This window comes from Orcinus orca, chromosome 20, assembly GCF_937001465.1.
Source record: "Orcinus orca chromosome 20, mOrcOrc1.1, whole genome shotgun sequence".
Lineage (NCBI taxonomy): Eukaryota > Metazoa > Chordata > Mammalia > Artiodactyla > Delphinidae > Orcinus > Orcinus orca.
The window spans coordinates 47,380,001-47,402,738 of NC_064578.1; the positions used below are offsets into that span (position 1 = coordinate 47,380,001).

General features: G+C 51.3%; 2 protein-coding genes across 5 annotated transcripts; one reads left to right on the plus strand and one right to left on the minus strand.

Annotated features, from left to right (window-relative positions):
• Window positions 1-7,945: 7,945 nt before the first annotated feature.
• TMEM91 (transmembrane protein 91) lies at window positions 7,946-12,550 on the plus strand. Its single transcript, XM_004271247.3, has 4 exons — window positions 7,946-8,221; window positions 9,081-9,319; window positions 11,170-11,319; window positions 11,859-12,550. The coding sequence occupies exons 2-4, from the start codon at window positions 9,110-9,112 to the stop codon at window positions 12,015-12,017; spliced, it is 519 nt and encodes a 172-aa protein (XP_004271295.1). The 5' UTR covers window positions 7,946-8,221; window positions 9,081-9,109; the 3' UTR covers window positions 12,018-12,550.
• Window positions 12,551-14,589: 2,039 nt separating this feature from the next.
• On the minus strand, window positions 14,590-22,630 carry EXOSC5 (exosome component 5). Of its 4 annotated transcripts, none has more exons than XM_033430902.2 (7): window positions 22,331-22,495; window positions 19,058-19,116; window positions 18,816-18,929; window positions 17,816-17,921; window positions 16,775-16,915; window positions 15,697-15,786; window positions 14,590-14,976 (listed from the first exon to the last, which is right to left on the minus strand). In XM_033430902.2, exons 1-7 carry the CDS (start codon window positions 22,352-22,354, stop codon window positions 14,884-14,886), a joined length of 627 nt encoding a protein of 208 aa, XP_033286793.1. In that variant the 5' UTR covers window positions 22,355-22,495; the 3' UTR covers window positions 14,590-14,883. The 4 variants fall into 4 exon arrangements, with proteins under 4 accessions (XP_033286793.1, XP_033286792.1, XP_004271294.1 ...); XM_033430901.2 differs by having other exon boundaries at window positions 17,816-18,060; window positions 22,331-22,465; XM_004271246.4 differs by lacking the exons at window positions 17,816-17,921; window positions 19,058-19,116 and adding an exon at window positions 17,939-18,060 and having other exon boundaries at window positions 22,331-22,630.
• Between the last annotated feature and the right edge of the window lie 108 nt (window positions 22,631-22,738).

Consider the following 22,738-nt stretch of genomic DNA (forward strand, 5'->3'; position numbering starts at 1 on the left):
AGGGTGGGTAATTATCAGCCTTACTTCAGATGAAGAAATTAGGGCAAAATCGTTTGCCCTAAACCAAATTGATGGGCTTCCCTGGTGGCGCAGTGGTTAAGAATCCCCCTGCAGGGGACACGGGTTCAAGCCCTGGTCCAGGAATATCCCACATGCCGCGGAGCAACTAAACTCCTGCACCACAACTACTGAGCCTGCGCTCTAGAGCCCGCGAGCCACACAGCTACTGAAGCCCGCACGTGCCTAGAGCCTGAGCTCGGCAGCAAGAGAAGCCACCGGCGATGAGAAGCCGGCGCGCCGCAACGAAGAGTAGCCCCCGCTCGCCGCAATTAGAGAAAGCCCACGCGCAGCAACGAAGACCCAACGCAGCCAAAATTAAAATAAATAAAAAATAAATAAATTTATTTTTAAAAAACCCAAATTGATTATAGCTCTGTCTCACTCCGTCCCCACACCTTATGTTCTTAACTTCCTGCTGTCCTGCCTCTCTTGGATACACATCTCCCAGTATCAAAGGAATATGGAGGTTATGGGTGTCATCCTCAACTCCATCACTTACCACGTCCAACCAGTCATCAAAGTCCCGTACATGGGACTTCCCTGGCGGTCTAGTGGATAAGACTCCGCGCTTCCACTTCAGCGGGCATGGAGTTCGATCCCTGGTTGGGGAACTAAGATCCTGCATACCACGTGGCATGGCCAAAAAACAAACAAAAGTCTCACACAATGCTCCTTCTTAAATATTTTTTTCTTCAGTTGGTTTCTTTCCCACTGGTTGACATTAGTGATTAAGAAAATGCTTCCCAGTTCAACTACTGGATTTAAGTCTTAGCTCTAGCTCTTCTGTGTGACCTTTAGCCTCTCTGTACCTTAGTTTCCTCATCTGTAACGTGAGAATGAGTGATGGTACCCACCTTGTTAGATTATTGTCAGGATTTAATGAATGTATGAAGCTGTTTTAAAATATGTCCACAGATTCTTTGACACTCCTTCTTTCACTAGGTGGAGCCTAATTTCCCTCCTCTTGAGTATAGGCTGCACTTTGTAACTTGCTTCTAACCAGCAGAATATGGTAGAAGTGTTGCTGTGTGACTTCTTAGACTAAGCCATAAAAGGCATTGAGGCTTCTTCATCCACCTCTCTATTGAATGGCTCACTTTGAGAGAGACCAGCCACCATTTGTGACAGCAGTGAAGCAGCCAGCGGAGAGACCCAAATGGAGAACAACCGAGGCCCCGTGCCAACAAACCAGCACCATGTGAGTGACCCACCTTGGAAGGACATCTTTCAGCCACATCAAATCTTCCAGTGACTGTTGCACCTGGCCAACATGCTGACTGTAGCTTCACGACACCCTGAGCGAGAACCAGCCAGGTAAGCCATCAACAGATTCCTAACCAACAGAAACTGTCTGATGGTAAATGTTTGTTTATTTATTTATTTATTTAGGCTGTGTTGGGTCTTCTTTGCTGCGCGCGGGCTTTCTCTAGTTGCGGCGAGGGGTGGCTTCTCCTGTTGCGGAGCATGGGCTCTAGGGCGTGCAGGCTTCAGTAGCTGTGGCTCGCGGGCTCTAGAGCACAGGCCTAGAGCGCAGGCTCAGTAGTTGTGGCACACAGGCTTAGTCACTCCGCGGCATGTGGGATCTTCCCGGACCAGGGATCGAACCCCTGTCCCCTGCATTGGTAGGAGGATTCTTAACCACTGCGACACCCGGGAAGTCCCTGTTTGTTGTTTCAAGCCACTAAGTTTGGGGGGATAATTTGTTATGCAGCAATAATAACGAATACAAATGCCTAATGAAATTAGAGCAGGGCCTGGCACATAAGAAGCACTATAAATGTTTGTTATTATTGATGGTTTTTATTGTTTATGTTGTTGTTACTGAAATGGCATATTTTACATTTTTTTACGAGAAGCACACTGAATATTTATGTACTTTTTATTCTTTTTTAAAAAATTTATTGATCTTAATTATTTATTTTTGGCTGTGTTGGGTCTTCGTTGCTGCGTGCGGGCTTTCTCTAGATGCGGTGAGCGGGGGCTACTCTTAGTTGCAGTGCGCGGGCCTCTCATTGTGGTGGCTTCTCTTGTTGCCGAGCACGGGCCCTAGACGCGCGGGCTTCAGTAGTTGTGGGTCACAGGCTCTAGAGCACAGGCTCAGTAGCTGTGGCGCACAGGCTTAGTTGTTCCACGGCATGTGGCATCTTCCCAGACCAGGGCTGGAACCCATGTCCCCTGCATTGGCAGGCGGATTCTTAACCACTGCGCCACCAAGGAAGTCCCTGTACTTTTTATTCTTAAAGTTTTTAAAACTGTGATAAAATACACATAACATACAATTTACCATTTTAACCATCTTTACGTGTACAATTCAGTGGCATTAAGTACATTCACATAATTGTGCAACCGATCTCTAGAACTCCTTACATCTTGCAAAACTGAAACTCTGTACCCATTAAACAAAAACTCCCCATCCCTCCCTTCCTCTAGCCCCTGGAAACCACCTATTTACTTTCTATTTCTATGAATTTGACTACTCTAGGTGCCCCATCTGAGTAGAATCATTATTTGTCCTTTTATTACTGGCTTATTTCATTTAGAACAATTTAGCATAATGTCCTCAAGGATCATCCATGCTGTAGTGCATGTCAGAATTTCCTTTTTTTTGTTTTTAATTATATGACAATTTTTATTTATTTATTTTGAAGTATGATTGACCTATAACACCATGTTAGTTCCAGGTGCACAACATAATGATTCAGTATTTCTATACACTACAAAATGGTCATCAAAGAATTTCCTTCCTTTTGAAGGCTAAATAATATCCCATTTTATATATACACCCCATTTGCTTTATCCATTCATCTGTCGATGTACAGTTGGGTTGCTTCCACCTTTTGGCTATTGTGAATAACGCTGCTATGAACATGGGCGTACACATGTCTCTTCAAGACCATGCTTTCAGGACTTCCCTGGTGGCACAGTGGTTAAGAATCGCCCTGCCAATGCAGGGGACGTGGGTTCGATCCCTGGTCTGGGAAGATCCCACATGCCGCAGAGTAACTAAGCCCATGCACCACAACTACTGAGCCTGCATTCTAGAGCCCGCGTGCCACAACTACTGAACCTGCATGCCACAACTACTGAAGCCTGCGCGCCTAGAGCCCATCTCCGCAACAAGAGAAGCCACCACAGTGAGAAGCACGCACACTGCAATGAAGAGTAGCACCCCCTTCACCACAACTAGAGAAAGCCCACACACAGCAACGAAGACCCAACACAGCCAAAAATAAATAAATAAATTTATTTTAAAAAAAAAGACCCTGATTTCAGTTCTTTTGGGTATACACCCAGAAGTGGAATTGCTGAGTCATATGGTAATTCTATTTTTAATTTTTTGAGGAAGTGCTGTACTGATTAACAGACTGACTGTTCATATTCTTTTACATCTTGCTTTTTTTTTTTTTTGGCGGCGCTGCACAGCTTGTGGGATCTTAGTTCCCTGACAGGGATTGAACCCAGGCCCTCGGCAGTGAAAGCGCTGAGTCCTAACCACTGGACCGCCAGGGAGTTCCCACATCTTGCATTTTTCACTCAGTGATACATCTTGGAAAGTTATCCATATCTTTAGATCTAACTCGCTCTTTTTCAAAAATAAATGTTTTGAAGTGTACAGAAAAGTGCACAAATCATAAGTGAACAGCTGAATTAAATTTCATAAACTGAACACACCTGGTAACCAGAACTCAGTTCATGAAAAGAACATGACCAGCCCCTCCAGGATGCCCTTCATGCCTGTTCCAGGATGCCCCCAAAGGAAACCACTAACTGGACTTCTAACAATATGGATTAATTTTGCCTGTTTTCGTACTTTATATAAATGAAATCTCGCAATATGCATTGTTTTGTGTCTGCTGTCTTTTGCTCGGTGCTTTTTTTTTTTTTTGCGGTACGCGGGCCTCTCACTGCTGTGGCCTCTCCCGCTGCGGAGCACAGGCTCCGGACGTGCAGGCTCAGCGGCCATGGCTCACGGGCCCAGCCGCTCTGCGGCATGTGGGATCTTCCCGGACCGGGGCACGAACCCGTGTCCCCTGCATTGGCAGGCGGACTCTCAACCACTGCGCCACCAGGGAATCCCTGCTCAGTGTTTTGTTTGTGAAGTTCATCCCATGCTATTGCATGTGGCTGTAGCTCTTTCATTCTCATTGCTATACAGTTTCCTCTGTGTGAAGATGCTACACTTTATCCATCTGTTGATGGGAATTTGTTTTTTGGTGGACATATGTTCATATCTGATTGGACTGCAATTGCTGGGTCATAGGATACATTCAGCTGTAGTAGAAACTGCCCAACAGTTTGCCTAGTGGTTGGACCAATTTGAATGCCCACCAGCAGTGTATGAGAGTTTCCCCACTCTATATCCTCACCAACACTTCCTGGTGGTGTCTTCTTTCATTTAGCCATTCTGATGGGTGTATATTGGTATCACACTGTGATTTTAATTTGTATTTCCCTAATGATTAGTTGAGTAACTTTTTAAATGTTCCTCTCTCCCTTGGATTTCCTCTTTCTGTGAAGTTTTTTTTTTTTTAAAACTTTTTTTTTGAATTTTCTTTTATTTTTTTAAATTAATTTTTATTGGAGTGTAGTTGATTTACAATGCTGCATTAGTTTCTGTTATACATATACATATATCCACTCTTTTAGATTCTTTTCTCACGTAGGTCATTACAGAATATTGAGTAGAGTTCCCAGTTCTATACAGTAGGTTCTTATTAATTATCTATTTTGTATATATTAGTGTGAAAACTTTTGAATTTTCTTTGCCATTCTTTTTTTTTTTTTTAAAGAAGATGTTGTGGGTAGGAGTTTATTAATGAATTAATTTATTTTTGCTGTGTTGCGTCTTCATTTCTGTGCGAGGGCTTTCTCTAGTTGTGGCAAGCGGGGGCCACTCTTCAACGCGGTGCGCGGGCCTCTCACTATCGCGGCCTCTCTTGTTGTGGAGCACAGGCTCCAGACATGCAGGCTCAGTAGTTGTGGCTCACGGGCCTAGTTGCTCCGCGGCATGTGGGATCCTCCCGGACCAGGGCTCGAACCCGTGTCCCCTGCATTAGCAGGCGGATTCTCAACCATTGCACCACCAGGGAAGCCCTCTGTGAGGTTTTGTTCAATTCTTTTGCTTGCTTTTCTGCATACATACACACACACACACACACGCAAATATATTATATTCGTAAATATAATTCATAACATTATATTAGTAAAATTCTCCTAAGAACAAGGGGATTCTCCTATATAACCATAATACCAGTTTAACATTTCCCCAAGTATCAGTTTAAGATTGATAGAAAACTATCATCTAATTTATAGTTTATATTCAAATTTCTCCCATTGTCCCAATAACATACCTTGTCACCATCTGCTTTCCATCCGGGATCACACTTTGTTTAGTTGTCATGTTTCTTTTTTTTTTTTTTTTTTTTCGGTACGCGGGCCTCTCACTGTTGTGGCCTCTCCCGTTGCAGAGCACAGGCTCCGGACGCGCAGGCTTAGCGGCCATGGCTCACAGGCCCAGCCGCTCCGCGGCATGTGGGATCTTCCCGGACCGGGGCACAAACCCGTGTCCCCTGCATCGGCAGGCAGACTCTCAACCACTGCGCCACCAGGGCAGCCCTGTCATGTTTCTTTAGTCACCTTTAATCTAGAACTGGCTGCCAGCTTTTCAATTTTTGTTATTGTTTTGGTTTTCATGACACTGACATTTTTAAAGTGTACAGACCAAGTACTTTATAGCGTGTCCCTCAGTTGGGCTTTGACCCATGTTTTCTCATGATTCAATTCGGATGATGCATTTTTGGCAGAAAAACATCACAGAAATGATGTTGTGTCCTTTTCAGTGCATATCAGGAGGCACACGATGTTCATTTGTCCCGATACTGGTGATGTTAACTTCTATCACCTGGTTTTAGGTGGTGTCTGCTGGTGTTGTCCGTTAATACTATTTTTTTTCCTTTGTAATTAATAAGTAATCTGTGGGAGGGTACTTTGAGACTAAATAAATATCCTGTTCCTCATCAAACTTTCACTCAGTGGTTTAGGCTTCTGTTGATGATAATGGCTGGAATTTTGTGTTTAATATTCCAGGACCATCACAAACCCCAAGAGGCCTGGGCCTCTAGTGACATCCTGGAAGGGGTGGGGAGACTGTATGAGGCTGATGGTGGCCAGAGAGATCTATTGGAAGTGAATAAATCTCTACGGTGGCCTAGGGGGTCGAAGGGACCCACATTGCTCAGGGATTTGGTAAAAAACTGAGGCTGGTGAGAATTCATGCCCTCACCCTACAAATATGTATCAAAGTCCTGCTTGGGGCCAGGCACTGTTCTAGGCCCTAAGGCACAGCAGTAAACAAAAGAGATCAAATCCCAGCCAAGCTGGAGCTGGCACTGGTGGGAGGATTCAAACCAGCAGAAATATGTAATATGTTTCATAGTGATAAGAGCGAGGTTAAGGAGATACAGAGTAACAAGGGTGTCTCTCCCCATTAAACAGTTCTGCCCCCTCTCCTTCTCATCTATGCTCCTGTGGGTCTCCCTGCCTGTTGTCTGCCAGAAACTCTGGCTGAGCCAAGGTCACTTCCAGACACCGTCTGTTCTCCCCAGGAGTGGGGCCTGTACCAGCTTCAACGTCTGGACTCTTGGCACGGAGCCCCAGAGCCCTGGAGCGAGGGAACGCTGGCCTGCCCCACATCAGGAAGGGAATCCTCCAGTTTGGCTGTCTGGGACTGGTAAGATGGAGGGCTTCCGAGAAAGAGAAGCCGGTGCAAGCTGGGTGGCCTCCCTGAAGGAGGTGGAGGACTGCTGGGCAAGAACAGTTCCTTAATTAGACTGATGAAGACGGATGTAAACAATTATATTCCTAAACACCATCAAACACGTTCAGAGTGCCTAGTTTGGGGCAAATGTTGGACATTTGTTATGGCACCTAATCTAAGTGCTTTATATATGTTATCACAGCTAAGAGGCAGGGGGTATTTACGCTATTTCACAGATGAAGAAATTGGGGTTCAGAGAGGTGATGCCATTTTCCAGAGGTCACACAGCGAGTGCTTTGAAGAGCCTGTAAAGGAACTCAGGTCTGTGTGGGTCCAAACACTAACTCATAACCACCACCTGTACCACCTGCTAAGCAGCACGCCATCCCTGGCCCACTCCCAGCACCGCCCCTTTCCCTGGAAGCCCCCGTCGCACCTTCTGCCTCTGCTTTCTCCCCTCCACTTGGGCCGGCAAGAAATACAGCCCTGGGTTACAATATGCGGGTCGGTCCTAGTACCAGTCGTTTACCTTGGCCAAGTGAGCACACATCTCTGAGCCTCAGTTTCCTTAACTGCCTAATAGGGATAGAAATAGAGCTACTGAGAGGAGTCCGTGCGTTGATGAACTTAGGGTATCTAACCCCCGCGCCGGGCGCAGTCTGCACTCAGTGACCCGGCGGCACGCTTTTAGGCAAGTTCTAACTCTCTGTGCCCGTTTCGTCCTGGGCACGACAAGACAATCAATTATAGTGCCTCTTAGGTCGTTCTCGGGAATAAATGTGTACGTGTACATGTAAAGCACTAAGAACCGTGCCCACAGTTAGCCGGGGTTGCTGTTTTTACTGTTGGGGACGGGGGAGGGCAGTGGGGTGGAAGCAGGGCCAAGCCAGGAAGGCTCTGGAGAATCGGGGCGCCCCGTCCTCCGTCCTGCAGCGTTTGGGTCTGGGTTCGGGATGTCAGGGCCCGCTGACCTCGGAGACCTCCGCCTGCTCCTCCGCACCCGGGATGGCAAGGACCAGCGCCGGGCGCTGACATCGGCCTTCAAGGCCCCATTCCCCCCCGCCCACCCCACCCCCCGCCCACCGCGGCCTCCTCTGAGGGCGGAGCCCGGGAGCCCACCGCCCCGCCCCTGTGCGCCGCGGGCCCGGGGCGCTGAGAGGGGCGCGCAGCGGAGCTCTCAGACCCCGTACCCCGAGGCCCAGACCCCTAGGAGCGTGGGACTCACTGAGTTCCCCCACCCTGAGCGGCAGGATCGGGGAGGGTGTCGGTGCGGAGAGCCCAGGAGGTCCCGGCCTATAGCCGTGGGCTGTGAGAGGCTCAGCTTGGGGGGCACCGCTCTCCTCCCGGGTCCTGGCGCTGGGGACAGGGAGGCAAAACCTTGGCCAGGAAATCGGCTCAAGCCAGGTTTGGACTGAGGGCGGGAGACTTGGGGACCCCCGCAGGCGGGCTGTGAGGGCGAGAATAGTCTCCGTGGTTGAGTTGTGTGGTGGGTTGGTGGTGTTATGGGGGAAGTGTGCAAAGGTGGATTGTGGTAAAACAGGAGGTGTCAGCGGAGCGGGTGAGTGTGAGCCATGGATGTGGGTGGAGAAAGAGAGGGGTGTGTGGCCCCGGGTGTTTGGGCAGATGTGCAAGGGAAGTGATGGGGACGGGGGAGAGTGTCCAGGCTGCATGTGTGGGAAGCCTGTACATATATGTGCCGCTGGGGGGATTAGGATGAACGTGCAAGGAGTTATTTAGGGTGAGTGAGTAAGACTGTTGGGAGCTCGTGTTGTTTGGGGCAAGTATGCAAACAGTCCCTTGGGATGTGAATGTGCACAGGTGGAGGTGGGGACTGGGCTTGCCTGGATGGGTATGTGTGGCAGGTATTGAGAGTGTGCAGGCTTGGGGGCACAGGCGGTGTGTGAACTAAGCATCATTGGGGTTGGGTGTGGGGGAGAGGGATGAGAGTGTCAACCCAGGATGGGTGTGTAGTTCATGGGCCAAGTAAGTGTGTAAGGCATGGTTTGGAATAAATGTGCAACAGGTGTGTGGTTTTTGCCTGAGGAGAGAGAAGCCTGGAACTGAATGTTCAGAGTCCTGAGTTCTCTTCACAACTTGGACCAACCTCTGTTACTCTCTGGGCCTCGGTTTTACTATCTGTAAAATGGGTCTGAGGATGGTTCAGCTACCTTGTCTCTGCCTGGAGTCTCTCCAAAGCCAGGAGTCAGGGGAAAGATAAAAGTGAGACTTCTACAACTTGTCTTTTTCTTTCCCCTACTCCCAGGAAGCCCCTCTGGGAGCCTCTCCCGAGCCATGGACAACCCCAGTCTTCCAGATCTCCGACAGCCTCTGCTGGTGGGTGTAGGCGGTGAGCCCCCTGTCCAGAAGCCTGGCGAGCCTGAGCCAGGGCCTCCCTTTCGAGAGACAGCCTTTGCAGAATCACTGAGGGGTTGGCAGTTCCTGCCACCATCTCTTCCTTCTGTGAGTGCTGTACTGGGGGAGCCAGGGCTCCCCGACCTTGAGGTAGGAGCAGGACCACTAAGGTAGGCTCCTTAGTGGGAGCTGGGGGAGGGGGCTGGAGGTGAATCCAGCTGTGGCCAACATCTGGCAGGCTGCTGGCCAACTCCAGCTGCCAGCTGCTGGCCTGGAGTCTCACTTCGCAACTGCGTTTGGCCTTCCTGGGTTTCCAGGTGTGGTTTTTCCTGTTCTCCATCCCCCCTGGCTTCTTTACCTTTTTCTCTCCAGATTCATCTCTCATCTTTGTTCCCTTTGTGTCTGTTTGTCTTCCCTCTGATTTCTGACCCCCCTGTTCTCTATCAGTCCATGTCTTTCCAAAGCCAATGCATCTCTGTGCCTCTGTTTGCCCTGGTCTCTCTCTCTCTCTCTTTTCCAATTAATGCCATTTTTTATAATTTCTTATTCCTTGTGCATTTTGTCAAGCTTGTCTTTTATCTGCTAAACATGGTTTTCCAGTTGCTCTTGCCACATAAGAAGTCACCCCAAAGCTTAGTAGCTTAAAACAACAACAATCATTATCATGGCTCATGGTTTCCATGGGTTGGGAACTTGGGAAGGACTTGGGTGGTTCTGCCTCAGGGTCTTTCATGAGGTTGCGGTCAGCCAGTGGCTAGAGCTGGAACAGTCAGGGTCTGAAGCAGCTGGGGTCTGGTTGACTAAACTCTCTCTTAATGTAGTCTCAGGGCTTCTGCAGGAGTCTCCCCACGTGGGCTGGTTTGGGCTTACAGCACGGCGCCTTCAGGGCAGCCAAGACTCCTTATGTGCCTCCAGCCTCCGGCAGGAGTGTTTCAGCAAAGCAGAAGCTGCCTCACCTTTGCTGACTTATGCTCGCAAGTCGCGTTGCATTACTTCCACCACATTCTATCAATTACAAATGAATCATAGCCTTCCCAGACTCAAGGAAAGTGGACATAGACCTCACCCCTGATGAGATTATCAGTCACACAGTAAGAAGAGCATGTGGGAGGGGAGAGATGGGTGTGGCCATCTTGGGAAACACGGTCTGCCCCACTGTGGCAGTAAGCTTCGCTTTGACATGGTTTGTGTCAAAGAATCCCATTATTTGAAGACCTTGAGGGCCTTATTACCTAGCTCTCCTCCACGGTTCCTGTCTGCCTGGTTATCTTTGCACGCTGGTCACTGTATTTGAAAAATTGTTTTGAGGCCTAGAATGAAAGTACCTTCCTCAGGAGAGGATTTGGTTTGCTTTTGTCAGCTGTCTGGGGGTACTACCAGTGAAAGATCATTTTTAATCTAGTTCAAGGTCTGAACGAAAGGTTAATTTTTCATTCAGGGATTGGTAAATGGGATTGGTAAATGCCTGCAGGGCGGAAGGGGCCTTCTCTGTTCATTTGACCTCTCTGTTAAATTAACTTTGATTTTCACTTCAGTTTTGGCTTTACAGTAACTCCTTAAAATCTTGTGAGCTATTTGATGCAAGATTTAAAAATATATATTTTTAACCTAGAACCTGTAGTTTCAGCAGGCAGGTTTGTCCTAGTAATTTAGGCCACCAGAGCTGGCTCCCCTAATCGCCATCTTTTTGCAGGTTCCAGTCTCCATTGGTTTCTGTCTCCACTTCAGCGGTTTTTAACTCAGAGCTTATAAGTGGCTGTAGTATCCATGAGTGGACCTGTGAGCTTGAAACTGAACTCAGAGCTTTTGAGTGTGGGTGAGGCTTTTCTCTGGAGACAGGGTCCAGAGCTTCCCGTCAGAGGGATCCAGGATGTGGGCAAGTGAAGGGCCTACCTCTTGGAACATTTTTCTCTCTTGGTGTCTTTGGGGGCACGGGGAGTGGAGCAGTGGGGCAAGGAGGATGGGTGGAGATGACCACTTAGGCTGTCTCCTGCCCATAGGATGTGTCATCCAGTGACAGTGACTCGGACTGGGATGGGGGCGGCCTTCTCTCCCCACTCCTACCCCACGACCACCTTGGCTTGGCTCTCTTCTCCATGCTGTGCTGTTTCTGGCCCGTGGGCATTGCCGCCTTCTGCCTGGCCCAGAAGGTCAGTCTGTGGGTGGAGCTGGGAGGGGGTTGGATAGAGAAGAGAAAAATGCATTCGAAAGAAAAGAAAAAAAGAGGAGGCATGCTTGGGGGGGAAAAAAAAGTGATGGAGAAAGGATTTACATAGAAACATTCAGGGGTAAAATGAGGCATTTTTCACAGAGGGCAGCCCAGAGTGGTGGTTAAGAACCTGAGCTCCAATCCTAGGCCTGCCACCCTCTGGTAAGGTTGTGGGCAAGCCACTTAAACTCCTGGTGCCTCATTTTCCTCATCTGTAAAATGGGAACGAATAATTCCTGCCTCAGGGTCATTGTGAGGCTCAGCGAGTTAGAACTGTGGCATATAGTAATATATGCATATTTTCATTAATCACCCAGTATCCCCAGTGCCCAACTGTGCCTGACCCACAGTAGCTGCTCTCTATGTTTTTGGAACATATGAATGAATACGTGGGTGTGTTGGGTGGGGGAGGGGTCGGGCTGCGGGAAGCAGGGTGGGATGAGGGGATACCTGAGTCACCGCTGCCCAACGCCTCCACAGACCAACAAGGCTTGGGCCAAGGGGGACGTCCAGGGGGCAGGGGCCGCCTCCCGCCGCGCCTTCCTGCTGGGGGTCCTGGCCGTCGGGCTGGGCGTGTGCACGTACGCGGCCGCCCTGGTTACCCTGGCCGCCTACCTCGCCTCCCGGGACCCGCCCTAGCTGCCCCTGCGGTCCCCACTGTGAACCCAGGGGCCGGCCGCCCAGCGCGTCCGCGGTCGGAGTGGAGAATCCAGGTGGATGAGGCGGCGGCGGCGGCGGCAGCAGCGTCCAAAAACGGGGAGTGAGTCGGTTCTCCCCCTCCCCCGCACCCCCCTTCCTGGAGGCCGCAAACAGCGATTAAACACCAGACACTCCTGCCGCCAAACCTGTGTCTGTCTCTGTGGGAAGGCGGAAGGGACGGGCCGGAGTGACAGGGTGCCCCCCGGGGTGCTTCCGGACACCTCAGAGCCAGTGAAGAGGGAATCCGAGGAAGCTCGGCGGGCTTCCAAATTGCAGAATATTCTCTTCACAACGTGGGTGATAGGTAGAGAATTAGAGAAAGCCAGGTTCCAAGGCCTTCCTCCTCCAAGTTCACTGTGTAACCTCTGCCCATGTACCTTCTGAGCCTCACTTTTCCTCATCTGCAAAATGGGACTAATTTCTCCCACACCTGGAGCAGTTCTGAAGACTAAATGAATCATACAGTGTAAACAGCAGCCTCCCCCAGAGCTCCTTCGCCAGCAAATGGCAAAATCCAACTCAGACTGCCTCACACCACAAAAGGGAAGCTGAGGGAGAACTGGATTGAGGGCCTCAGATAAAATAGTCTGGTCTCCCCAGCTCTTGGCTTCATTGCACAGGCTCCGCCTCGTGGGGGAGGAGAATGGAGCAGGCAGCTCTGGTACCCCAAAGGTCCTCTTCCCCAGGCACCCTCTCAGTGGCCCACCCAGGTTAGGAGGCAGCCCCATCACATAGCCCGAGATTGGGAGGGATGGGGCCTTCAGGCCTCAAAGTGCTGGCACTCTGGCAGGCAAAACAGCCCTGTTCTGAGCTTATCAGAGGTACATTAAACGGAGCCTGATATTACCAAGTAATAAACTGAGAGGGGTTTAGTTTTTTCATTCCACTTAATGCCATTTAATCGTGCTTCTTAGAAGAAAACACTATTCCGTTTGTGCTCTCCTGCGCGTCTTCACGGAGTGTAACTTCAAGGTAAAGATATTTATGCATTTCCTTCTTGTTTACTGGGGATGAAAATGACACCTGCTCAAAGGGGCAATTGTGGGCACCGTGTGGGCCAGTTTAAGCATGTGAAGTGTGCAGCACAGGGCCCCCAGATGTGTCATAAAACCCTACACGTCAGTGGCACACAGGACTTGGCAGCCACGTGGCCCACCTGTGGGGACGTTATGCCTTGCTGGATGCTAGCGTGATCTTGGCTCCTGACCCCTGAATGGGAGGGTGGGGATCAGTCAACTCAGAACTGAAAATACACCCATTTCCAAAAGCCCCTCAGGGGGTGCTATCACCCCTGAGAGAGAACCAAGAGGCCTTGGCCACTTCCTTTCACAGACAGGGACCCGAGGTCCAGAATGCACTGGCACCTCCAGTGTTTGTCTGCACAGTGAGGGCTCTGGGTCTGGGCCTTTTTTTTTTGGCCGCACCAAGTGGCACACGGGATCCCCAACTAGGGATCGAGGCCATGCGCCCTGCAGTGGACGCGTGGAGTCTTAACTGCTGGACGGCCAGGGAAGTCCCTGGGTCTGGACTCTTGAGTGGGGCCCGTGCTCCACCACTTAACTAGCTGGTGACCTCTGGTGGATAACTGGCTTCTGAGCTTGTTCCCTTACCTTATTCTTTTTTTTTTTTTTTTTTTGTGGTATGCGGGCCTCTCACTGCCGTGGCCTCCCCCACCGCGGAGCACAGGCTCCGGATACGCAGGCTCAGCGGCCATGGCTCACGGGCCTAGTTGCTCCTCAGCACGCAGGATCCTCCCGGACCGGGGCATGAACCCGCGCCCCCTGCATCGGCAGGCAGACCCCCAACCACTGCGCCACCAGGGAAGCCCTCTTTCTTGAATTTTATTTATTTTTTTGGCTGCGTTGGGTCTTTGTTACTACACGCAGGCTCTCTCTAGTTGCGGCGAGTGGGGGCTACTCTTGTGGAGCACGGGCTCTAGGCACGTGGGCTCAGCAGCTGTGGCACGTGGGCTCAGTAGTTGTGGCTCGAGGGCTCTAGAGCACAGGTTCAGTAGTTGTGGTGCACGGGCTTAAGTGCTCCTTGGCATGTGGGATCTTCCCGGACCAGGGCTCGAACCCGTGTCCCCTGCATTGGCAGGCGGATCTGTAACCACTGCGCAACCAGGGAAGTCCCTTGTTTCCTTACCTTAAAACAGACTGTAACAACAGCCACACCTCACAGGGTTGTCGTGTGGGTAAAAGCAACATTCAGAGCCAGATTCCCCTCCGAGGCCCACGAAGGCCACTGTCTCCCTGACCATCTCCTTGCTCTCCTTAGTCCTCTGCTCCAGCCACACTGGCCACCTTGCTGGTCCTTGAACCTCTGCCCGTCTCTGCCAGGGGGTCCTCCCCCCACATGTCCACGAGTCCCCGAGTTCGTCCCTGGCCTCTTCCTGGGCTTCCCTCAGATGTTCCCCTCTCCACGGAGGTGTCCCCGACTGATGTATTAAATCTGCCCTCCCCCGACTCACCTAAACCCGTCTTCCCTGTTTGTTCTTAAATAGCATCCGCCATCCAAAAAACACCAATTTTATTTGTCCATCACATCACTGCTCCTCGAACCTGGGACGTGGGCCTCATTCACCGCTGAGGCCTGCACACTGTAACAGCAGTCCCACTTCACCGGGCTGTTAGAATGAGTTGAGTCAGTCAATAAATGCACCATCCTACTAGTGTTTTCCTGGGGTGGGGTGGAGTCTGTGCCCCCCGGGCCCAGGGGCTGGCTATAGCCACTTTCTCAGCAGGGCTGGGCTACCAGTTTATTTGATGCTGGAGGTGGTGGGAGGGGCAGCTTGCCCCAGCGTGCCTCAGCTCTTGGAGTAACGCCTCTGCAGAGATTCCCGGTAGAAGCGGAAGACGTGCTGGGAGGCAGCCTGGGCTGCAGCCAGGCACTGCTGGAGCTGGGAAGGGAGAGGGGCTTAGTGCTGCGGGCCCAGGCCTGCACCCACACGGCCTGACAGGCCCCACCTCCCAGTTCACCGGGAGCCCTGCCCCCCAAGGGGAGGCAGGTGGAGCGGGATTTACTCTCAGTGCATTTCCTTCTTCCCCACTTCATGGGCTCCTTCAAGGGGAAGAGGCCTCAGGGGTCAGGTTCCAGCAGCTCCAGGCCCTCAGACCAAAGGCATCAGGCATCCTGACCCCTGGACGTGACCCCAACCTTGTTGAGCTCCGGGGCCAGATTGGAATTTTAGAGCCACAGGCCCTGTGACTCCAAATAGTCTTAAAAGCGTGGAACCTGAGACCCCAAATCTTTACTGCCTTGTATACCTGGATTCACAGGAGGGCCAGGTGGGAAATATTCTTGGAGACCATTTGGCCCAACAGGTGCCAAACTCTGTTTTTCAGACACCCCGAGTTCCGGGGTGCACAGCTCTGAGCTGGAAGCTGGGAGGCCTCAAGGCGCCCCCATCTCTTGATTTCAACCTGTGCCCCTCTTCTCATAAATTGGTCTTCCCTTTAAAATTCCCACAAAGGTTTCTATGGCTACAAAGTTTGAAAACTCCTGTTTACAGAAGGGATGCAAGGACGAGGCCCTCCTTAAGCTTCCTAGGATTGGGACAGGACCTCATGTCAGGTGGGTGGGAAGGATCTGGCATTCACCCCCAACTGCACACTGGTACCTCAGCATCAGAGTAGAGCCCCTTAGTGGTGGACATCAGCAGCTTCCGTTCCACGCTGTCAAGTGCAAAGGTCAGGACTGCCCGGGCCTCCTAGGGATGAGGGGTACAAGGTGGGGGACCTGGGACTCTCTCCTCAGACACAATCTTAGCTGGTCCCAAAGAGGGGGCTTGCTTTTCACTCACGTATCAAGTGTATTTTTTTCTTTTTGGGCTACATACCACGCCTTCCCTGCTTCCTTGAGTAATCACTACCCATGCCAAATTCCACCACATGGTTCTGACAGGGGGTTCAGAGCACAGTATCCTGCGCCACAGGGGCAGCAGCCACAGTGCTGGTCATTCCCCGGTGCCTCCCATCTCCCTGCAGTGCTCTGTACCCCTGGGGCTGGAAGCCAGCAAACTGTACTTCCCAGATTCCCCTGCCAGTTAGGTTCTACCAGGAATCTGGTGGGAGACTGGGAGGGAGGAGAGAGCATCTTGGTCCTCATTGCAGCAGGAGTTTGGGGTATATCACCTGCCACAGGAGGCATGGAGATGGGGTGGGTTCTGGACTTCAGCAGCCAGGGCAAAGCCAGCCCATCTCTGTGCATCTAGATCTGACTGCATCAGTGTCTCCACCAGTACAGAGCAGGAGCTGGCGTCCGGCTTCTAATCTCTGGGTGTCCTTTCTTCTTCCCTTTTGCTCCTTCAGCTCTTCCAATACGGTTATAACTAGTTCCTTGCACTAAATTCTGTCTGAAATCCCCCCAGGGGTTTCTGCTTTCCCGACTGGATGTGACTGTTACAGTCCTGAGCAGATAACTGGGAATAACCAGAACCCTAGCACACTGTGACCTTGAGCCAAGGAAGAGAAAACTCTTTCCTCCTTTGCTTTTGTTTTTGAACCTCTTAAAATCAGTTCCCTTTTTGCTTCAGCAGGTTAGAGTTGGGTTTCTAGCACTTTCCCAGATGAACAGGGCAGAGCTTGCCAGCTGAGACTGAGGTGGTACAAGCCTACTGTTTTGGAGAAGTGAGGCCTAGAGGAGGAGAGGAAGAGTGTCTGCCCAAGGCCTTTCACCACCCTGCCCTTCATACCTACCTTTTCTTGCTTGGCTGTGGGGTCCAGCAGGAGGGTCCCATCAGAGTCCAGCGCACAGGTGACCCCACAGAAGAGGGCCCGCATGGGCACACCTGCGTCCACCAGTGCCATGCAGGCGGCATTCAGGCAACAGGCCAGGAGCTGAGTGCCACAGGCAGTGGTTAAGAGTTTCTTTTTTTTCTTCCTTTTTTTTGGCCGCACTGTGAAGCTTGTGGGATCTTAGTTCCCCAATCAGGGATTAAACCCAGGCCCTCAGCAGTGAGAGAGCAGAGTCCTAACCACTGGACCGCCAGGGAATTCCCAGGTTAAGAGTTTCTACTGGAGGGCTGGTCAGCAGAACATATCCATGCCTCCATTTACCCTGCCAGTGCCTGTAGCAGACATCACTAATTGATCACAGAAAGGCAGAGTAGTTCTGGGATCACGTATCCTTGGGTTCCAGACCTGAATTTGCCACCTCTAAGCTGTGTGACCTTGAGCAAGTTATGTATTCCCTCTGAGCCTCAATCAGGGATCATAATGATATTCAACAGATATGCACCTTCAGGGAAACGGAGGGCAGAAGCCTTCCAAGATCACACAAGTAGGCAGTGGCAGAGCCAGGCCTGGAGCTGGGGTATCTAGAGCATGCAGTGCTACCAGGCGATAGATGGGCAGGGTGACAGAGGGAGGGGTCGGTGTCCTCAGGGAGCCCACAGTCCAGGGGAGAGGTGTGGCCCTGGCATAGTGCAAGGTGAGCACAGGCCTGAGTCAGACAGGTGGCCCCACCTCCGTTTCCTCAAGTCTTTCCTCCCCAGGGCCCAGTTTCACAATCAATCAGTCCTACCTCTGCCACTGACCCTCCATTGCCTCCCCTCTGTGAAATGGGTTCGCAACAGTCCTCCTTTTCCCTCATCTGTGAAGTGTCTGCCCAACGCAGGGCCATGCACCTGCAAAGCCATCTAGAAATGCCTGTTTCTGGTCCTTGGCCTCTACCTTTCTCTACCTCTACCCAAACCACAGCGATCTTTCAAGGCTGAGCTGCTGAACCTAAGGTTCTACCTGCTCAGGGCTCCCCCGGTGTTGAGCCTCAAATCCAAGCTCAGGGTCAGAGATGAGGTCACTGGCACAGGCTTTGGATTCTGGAGGACTTCCTGGAGGAGGTGGCCTAGGGGGAAAGGATACAGAGCCAGCATCGCTGACGACCTGCAGCACCACGGTTATGGAGGTGCGGGGGTGCAGGGCTCCCAGCACCACTGCTTCACACGTGTTTCTGATCAGCCGCTCCCGGCTCTTCTCCGCTACGCCTGGGGAAATCAGGGGTGGGGTGGGGTTGTCAGGCTCTTCCCTTCCATCTGGCTCACCTTCCTCCATATGCCCCACCCAAGCCCTCTGGAAAAGGGCCTGCAGTCCCAGTCCGGGCTGCTGGAAGACCCTGAATGGATAACAGAGGAGTCCCAGTGGGAAGGAGGCAGGGCCTGACTGCCACCCACCAGACCCCTGCCACTTCCAGCACCCACCAAAGGAGCCTCCTGGGGAAGAGAACCTCTGAGCTCCCATGTCCAGTGCTGCTGTCCACTCCCATCCCAGTGGGCCCAGCCCTGGGGAGTGAGGGGGACAGAGTAAAAGAGTGGAAAAACAGGTTAATGGAAAGGAGGAGAGATGGAGCCAGGAAAGAGGAGGGGAAAGTGAAGATGGAGAGAGACAGGGAGAAAGAGAGAAAAGTGACAGAAACAGGGACTCAGAAGCAGAGAGTTGGAGAAAGAGACAGAAATAGCTGAGGGGCAGGGGACTTCCCTGGTGGTCCAGTGGGTAAGATTCCGCACACCCAAAGCAGGGGGCCCAGGTTCGATCCCTGGTTGGGGAACTAGATCCTGCATGCTTGCCGCAACTAAGAGCCCGTATGACGCAACTAAGACCCGGCACAGCCAAAATAAATAAATATCAAAAAAAAAAAAAAAAAAAAAGGAAAGAAATAGCTGAGGGGTGATGATGAGAGGGAGGGGGGGAGTGGAGACCAGGAAAAGCAGTGGGGGAGACACGGGGTGAGAGGCCCAATTACCAGGCAGACCGATCTTCGGCCTCAGGGTCACCTCCAGTGTGGCCTTGTTGAAGATCTCTTTGCTGACTTTCACCTCTGCTGGCCCGTACACGCCTGCCAGGACGGAGGTATCGCCTGGGGAGACAGCATGGGAGGCCTCACCCAAATCTTCCCTGCCTCTGGGGCCCAACGCCTGGCACTTAACATTGTGGGCCCTGAGCCAGGTGGCCAGGGTTGCCCACATCACCCTCACTGGGGCTCACCATTTGCTGGCAGTGATTCTTTGAGCACTTGCTTCATTTCTCTGCCTCCACTTCCTCATCTGTAAAATGGGGATAACTACAGTACCTCCCTCACAGCTGTGAGGATTACATGAGATAAAAAGAAAACACTTACGACTGTGCCTGTAAGTGCCGAGTGCCCAAAAGACTTTAGCTATTACTAGAAACTTTAATGGGAAGTTCTTCCTGAGAGCTCAACTTTCTCCCTCTTACTGCTGCTGGTCCCAACTTCTCCATCCAAAGCTTCCCTTAGCCCAGCTCTCTTCCCTCAGGCTCACATCCCCAAACTGTGCAGCAGTCGGGACACCTGAGAAAGAGATAAATATCTGGGGGTGGGGCCTGACGCCTGCTTATTTCCTCCAGGCCCTGTAACCCCAGCCGATTTTGCTCACTTCTCTGGGCCTTAGTTTCACCATCTGCAGAATGAGGAGACTGGACCTCAGCAGCAGCTTGCAAACTTTCCTGACCCTAACTCCCAATAAGAAATACGTTTTAGAGCAGGACCTAAAACTCACCCAAATCTGTGTGCACGTAAATGGAACAAAAGCCTCACAAAACAACTCTTACCGTTATTGCTTTGATATACTCTGATATCTTCTACTCTATTGCAGTTAAAAATAACCACGAATGACGCAGTGGTTCTCAACCCTGGCTGCACAACGGACTCACTGCGTAGCTTTAAAAGATACTGATGCCCAGGTCCCTCCCCCAGAGAGCCTAATTCCATTGCTGGGGGTTGGGGCTCAGGCACCAGCAGCCTCAGAGCTCCACAGGCCATTCTACTGTGTAGCTGGGCCTGCAACCTGCAGTGGGAAGAAACGGAGCTCCAGCAAAGCTTCAAAACACTGGGCTGCAATCAGACTCACCACAGCAATTAATTCAAAAATGGAGAAGGCCAGCCTTAGTTGGGAGTGGGTAGGTTCTGGGGTTTGCATTTTTAACCTCATCAGAGATTCTGAGGCCAGAAGCATGTGGGACACACTTTTGAAGATCTGCAAAGGACCCTGCTCCAGGGTCCTGGGCTTTGGGGTTTTAGAACACAAAAGGGGCTCAGTATTTCTTAAGCGCTAAGAAACTCCAGGCATCTGCATTTAGCAAGAGAGCTAAGCCCTGGGGAGGTCTCGGGTAAAGGCCTTTTTTCCCCTGGGGTTGGCGGGGAGGAGCTGCCACACAATGGAGGGGATTCTCCCGGCTCCAGGCTCCAGGAGAATGCACCCGAAGGGGGAAATTATCCAAGCAGAACAAGAGCCACACTGGGGCCTTCCTTCCTGTTACTCCAGTGAGCACAAGAGTCCCTCCCCTCTGGACCCCACATCCATCTAACTCCTGCCCCATTTACCTGGTCCTCTTACAGCAAAGCTCCTGAATAGCTGTCTCCACTCACTGACTCTTTCTTTTCCTCCTTGACCCCATCCCTCCACCAGAACAGCTCCTGACTGCGCCACCAATGACATACGTCCAAGTTGTCAACCCACAGGTCTAGCCCATCCTCACGTGATGCAGCCTCTCAGTAGGACTGATGCAGTTGGTTGGCCCTTACAGCTCAAACACGTTCTTCTCTGGGCTCCAGGTCACCGCCCTCTCTTGGTTTTCCTCCTACCTTACTATCTTCTCCTTCTCAGTGTCTTTTCCTAGCTCTGCACAAGCTAGAAGACCCAGGGCTTAGTCCTGGGACTGCTTCTCTTCTCCATCTATACTAATTTTCTTGGTGATCCCATCCAATCGGTAGCTTGAAATACCATTTACCAATCGGTAGCTTGAAATACTATTTATAGCCGAAGGATTCCAAATTCCAGACTTGTATGTACTACTGCCCAGTCCACACTGCCACGGGGATGTCTACTATGCGTTGTAAATTTAATGTTCCAAACTGAACTCATCTTCTCCTAGCACAGCTGATCTGGGAAAAAAACTTTCGCGTTATCCCTGACTCCTTTTTTTCATATCCCCAAACCAAACCATCTGCAAAATCTGTCAGTTTTCCCTTCAGAATCTCACCCCCTGCACTGCTTCCACTCTGGTCTGAGCCACCCTTACCTCCCCCTTTCCCCCTCTAACCTCAACAGTGCAGCCAGAGAGATTCTGTTAATATATATTCAGATCATGTCACATGGCTCCATTCTCAATCACTAGGCCTTACATGACGGGCAGGCCTCCTTACCTCCCTCCCGCCTCCTGTCTCTGCTGCAGCCACACTTGTTCCCTGACTATTCCTCACCAAGCAAGTTTTGGCCTCAGAGGTTCCCAATGCTTGGTAAGTTTTCCTCTTGATCTCTTTAGGGTTTGCTCCCTTACCTTTAGGTTTTTATTCAGAAGGTACCATCTCAGTGAGGCCTTTCCTTACCATTCTAATTAAGACTGCAACCCTTTCTGGCACACCCTAATCCTCTTCCCTACTATATTTTTCTCCACAGCATTTTACTATATATTTTACTTAGTTATCTTTTGTCTGTCTCTTTGACTAGAACGTAAACTCCATTAGGGCAGGGATTTAAAAAAATTTTTTATCCATGTATTCTCAGTGCTAGCAAAAATACGTGTGTTCAATGAAGGAATGAATGAAAGCAGGTTCTGTACCTGGGTCTGAGGTAATGCCCTAAGGCAGGGCCTGAAGCATTTATGGGGGTGATCCTTAGGCCTGTCTCCAAAGGAATATTTCCCGGGGTCAGGGAGGTGAGTCTAGTCTGAGAATTATTTAGCTAGGGGAAGGGGATATTTACCTAATAGGTAAGACCTGCCCCAATCTTAGGGATATAGAAAGAGTTGTGTATCCCAATCAAAGGGATATTTACCCAATGGGTGGGGGTGGGGCTGGGGACACCACCCTCGATCTGATAAGTATCTACTTCGGTAGAAGATCTGCCACGGGTCCAGGGAGTTATTAAACCGCTAGTGGTGATCTGCCAGTCTACCGGGTATTTATGCGAACAAAGGGGTTTGCCTCACCCCGGGATGTATGGACGCAGGGTGCGTGTGTGGGAGGCGGGGGAGGAACCTAGTCAAGGGAGACACCCGGGTAAGGAGATTTCCCCTATTCTGGAGTATTCGTTCTTAAGAGGAAGTCTGCCCCTCCCTCATTCTGAGTACTTACCAAAGTGGAAATACCTTCTCCCGGCTAGTCTGGAGGGAGAGGTATATGTATGCAGTAGTATCCACCCCGGCAAGAAATGCACCAGTCCAGGAGGAATATTTACCAGCTAGCACAGTACACTGTAACCGCGCCCTAAAACGAATACGACCTGGGTGAGTTCCTACCTTGCAGGAAAGAGGCCGAGCCATCGGGCCGGGACAACAAATTCTGTTCGCAGGCAAAGTTCCGGAGGCTACAACCGGGACCCCGAGGGCCGGACTCTATTCCAGACTCAGCGCGGATCTTAGTCTCAGTCTGCATCACTCCCTCCATCGCCCCGGAGCCCACGTGCAGCCGGGATTGTCGCTTCTGCCCAGAAGCGCGGGCTTGCTTACAGACTGCGTACCTAGTGCGCACGCGCCGACCCGGGGCGGGGGAGGGGGCGTCTCCAGGATCAGCTTCCGCACGTGGCTCCGCGTTTACTAACAATTTGGTCCCTCCCACTCCCGCCTCGAAAGTCCAGGAAAGCCATTGGACAGAAGCGAAGAGAGGGAGGGCCTTGGTCCTACCCGAGGTCCCCGGGCCCTGAAACC

Excerpts from the sequence above, each read along its gene's own strand:
- TMEM91 (XM_004271247.3), top strand. The coding sequence starts at position 9,110 with ATGGACAACCCCAGTCTTCCAGATCTCCGACAGCCTCTGCTGGTGGGT. Across the intron at positions 9,320-11,169 it reads CAGGGCTCCCCGACCTTGAG|GATGTGTCATCCAGTGACAG; the intron begins GTAGGAGCAGGA and ends TCCTGCCCATAG. Across the intron at positions 11,320-11,858 it reads CCTTCTGCCTGGCCCAGAAG|ACCAACAAGGCTTGGGCCAA; the intron begins GTCAGTCTGTGG and ends ACGCCTCCACAG.
- EXOSC5 (XM_033430900.2), bottom strand. The coding sequence starts at position 22,478 with ATGGAGGGAGTGATGCAGACTGAGACTAAGATCCGCGCTGAGTCTGGA. Across the intron at positions 18,061-18,815 it reads GCCGAAGATCGGTCTGCCTG|GCGTAGCGGAGAAGAGCCGG; the intron begins GTAATTGGGCCT and ends TGATTTCCCCAG. Across the intron at positions 15,787-16,774 it reads CCACAGCCAAGCAAGAAAAG|GAGGCCCGGGCAGTCCTGAC; the intron begins GTAGGTATGAAG and ends CCTCATCCCTAG.